The 3,369-nt window shown below is 57.2% G+C and overlaps 1 protein-coding gene across 1 annotated transcript; it reads left to right on the forward strand.

The window, feature by feature from the left end:
* Nucleotides 1-310: 310 nt before the first annotated feature.
* On the forward strand, nt 311-1,765 carry FOXD1 (forkhead box D1; the record flags this gene model as incomplete). The annotated part of the gene is made up of 1 exon (XM_080804606.1): nt 311-1,765. The coding sequence occupies one exon, from the start codon at nt 311-313 to the stop codon at nt 1,763-1,765; it is 1,455 nt and encodes a 484-aa protein (XP_080660732.1).
* Nucleotides 1,766-3,369: the final 1,604 nt, after the last annotated feature.

Raw genomic sequence — 3,369 nt, forward strand, 5'->3', positions numbered from 1 at the left:
CACCCCCTCCTCACTGACCAGGGCGCGGGCCGCTCGGAAAGGGGAAGGTCAAGTCCCCCGCCTGGGACCGGTGCGCGCGGGGCCGAGGGAGTGCAGAGACCGTGCGGCGCGCGCGGCCGAGTAGGAGTTACAAAGTCGCGGCACGAGCGTCCCCGGCCGCCGGGCAGCCCCGGTACAGCTCGAGCAGCGGCGGCGTCCCCAGCGTGGCGCCCCCGTGCCGGGCCTGCCGCCCGGAACCCGGGCTGGGGAGCGGCGGGAGCCCGGCGCCCGGCGCCCCTATGCGCCGCCCCGCCGCCCGCGCGCCACAGCTATGACCCTGAGCACTGAGATGTCCGATGCCTCCGGCCTCGCGGAGGAGACAGACATCGACGTGGTAGGGGAGGGCGAGGACGACGACGACGAGGAGGACGACGACGACGAGGGCAGCGGTGGCGTGGCCCGCCTGGCGGTCCCTGCGCAGCGGCGGCGGCGGCGGCGGCGCTCCTACGCCGGGGAGGACGAGCTAGAGGACCTGGAGGAGGAGGAGGAGGAGGAGGACGATGACATCCTGCTGGCCCCGCGCTCAGGGGCCTCCCCCGCGCCCCCGGGCCCAGCCCCAGCGGCGGGGGCCGGGGCCGCTGGGGGTGGCGGCGCGGGCGCGGGAGGCGGCGGCAGCGGCGGCGGCGGCGGCGGGACCGCGGGCGGCGGCGCCAAGAACCCGCTGGTGAAGCCGCCCTACTCGTACATCGCGCTCATCACCATGGCCATCCTGCAGAGCCCCAAGAAGCGGCTGACGCTCAGCGAGATCTGCGAGTTCATCAGCGGCCGCTTCCCCTACTACCGGGAGAAGTTCCCCGCCTGGCAGAACAGCATCCGCCACAACCTCTCGCTCAACGACTGCTTCGTCAAGATCCCCCGCGAGCCCGGCAACCCCGGCAAGGGCAACTACTGGACGCTGGACCCCGAGTCCGCCGACATGTTCGACAACGGCAGCTTCCTGCGGCGGAGGAAGCGCTTCAAGCGGCAGCCGCTGCTCCCGCCCAACGCCGCCGCCGCCGCCGAGTCGCTGCTGCTGCGCGGCGCGGGGGGCGCGGGGGCCGCGGGCGACCCGGCGGCCGCCGCCGCGCTCTTCCCGCCCGCGCCGCCGCCGCCGCCGCACGCCTACGGCTACGGCCCCTACGGCTGCGGCTACGGCCTGCAGCTGCCGCCCTATGCGCCGCCCTCGGCCCTCTTCGCCGCCGCCGCGGCCGCCGCGGCCGCCGCCGCCTTTCACCCGCACTCGCCGCCGCCGCCGCCGCCGCCGCCGCCGCCGCCGCCCCCGCCGCCGCACGGCGCGGCCGCCGAGCTGGCCCGGACCGCCTTCGGCTACCGGCCGCACCCGCTCGGCGCCGCCCTGCCCGCGCCCCTGCAGGCCTCGGCGGCCAAGGCGGGCGGCCCGGGCGCCTCGGCGCTGGCGCGCTCGCCCTTCTCCATCGAGAGCATCATCGGGGGCAGCCTGGGCCCGGCCGCCGCCGCCGCCGCCGCGCAAGCTGCCGCCGCCGCGCAGGCCTCGCCCGCCCCCTCCCCCGTGGCGCCGTCCGCGCCCGCGCCCGGGTCCGGATCCGGCGGCGGCGGCTGCGCGGCTCAGGCGGCCGTGGGCCCGGCGGCCGCGCTCACCCGCTCGCTCGTGGCCGCCGCGGCCGCCGCCGCCTCCTCGGTCTCCTCGTCGGCCGCCCTGGGGACTCTGCACCAAGGGACTGCCTTGTCCAGTGTCGAGAACTTTACTGCTAGGATTTCAAACTGTTAATAACGCTATGTTAGCGCGCTTGGGAAAGAGAAGGTAGGAATCCCGGCTCCTTTTTTTTTTTCCTTCATGTTGGTGGTTTGGTGTTTTGTTCGCTCCTCCGGGCGCGGCCCCTCCCGACCTCGAGCCCCGGTTTTCGCCGCTTGGGATTCTCAGACCCGACTGTGTTTGGCAGCAGCTGAGGTGCGGTTTTCGGCTCTGCGGGTCCCTCTATTTATGCAAAGTCGCCCTATGCTGCAGCCTCCCACCCCGACGTGGGGTGGGGAGGAAGAGGGTGCTGGTGGGTGCCCTCCCTTGTGTAAGCGCAAGGGGCTTCCTTGACGTGTGGGAAAATTTAAAAAAAAAATCTAAGCCTTTATGAAGGTCTAGAGATTCTCAGGTCCAGGCGTTGAAAGTATCAATAATGTTCAAAAGAATGTAAAGGTCCTGATTTACTATTTACGGTTTTACGAATTTTTATTTACTATTTACGAATAGTAAAGGTCCTGAAGAGTGCCAGCGAACCAATAGTTTTTACTTGAGGACACTCGTCTGGCGTAGTTTTTCATGAAAAGGAAAAATGATTAACATGTTTACACAAGGAAAAAAGTCAAATTACCATTTCTTATTTTAACCTGTGTTTTGTATCATAATAGACATGCGGAATTTTTATTTTGTACTTACTGCGTATTCTTTACAAGGAGTATTGTAAATTTTACTGGCAATTATTATTGTACTATTCTAATGTAAGATTTTTACACTTTTTCAGAAATAAAATGCTTAATTTTCAAAGAAAATCCACCAAAAAATTGGCTTCAGTCGTCCCCTTCTTAGTTTATTTTCTTTTTTGTTAAAAAAATTTCTATGGGAGTTAAGTAGGAACCCAATATAGAATAGAAAATTTTGTTTTCAAAGAGAATTTAACAAAAGCATCATGCCATGATTTTTCATTTATCCTTTTCAGGTCAACACCATTGCAAGAAATCAGAAATTACTTTTAAATGATTACAATAGAAGAAATTACTTTGGTGTTCATTTTCAAATCTTATTCTATTCCATTTTGAAGAGCATTGAGGCTATTAAAATTAATGTCATGGTTACCCCCAGATAATTTTATAGAACTTTTAATTTTGTTTTTGAGCTTCGCACGTCATTTAATTTCCATTTGCTTTTGAGCACAATATTGTATATATCTGTAAAAATTCTGCAACACATTACATTATAATGGAAGCAACACAACCAAATAGGCAATTTTTAGTTTAAAAATTGATATGATCAACACTCAAGTAGCTTTGAAGTCCTGACTAATATTTACATATAGAAAGTAAACTTTATTTGAAAGCTCTGGTATTTAAAGCTACTATTTCTTGACAGAAGGGATTCCAGGAATTGCATAAAGAAGTTTTTATTCTAAAAGGCAAACAGTGAAATTCTAATTTAAATAAGTAATTTAGGGTATGTAAGAAAAATCTTCAATTTTAGGGTAGCACACACTTTGAGGATAAAAATGAAAATGTATCAGATGTTTATTGAAGTAATTACACAATTTTTGTGATTTGGGATATTGGTTTTTCAAATTTTAAGTGTTTTCATTAACTACTTGTTGCAGGCAATTTCTAGTTCTTTGA

This window comes from Martes martes (assembly GCF_963455335.1).
Source record: "Martes martes genome assembly, chromosome: 5".
Taxonomy (NCBI): Eukaryota; Metazoa; Chordata; class Mammalia; order Carnivora; family Mustelidae; genus Martes; species Martes martes.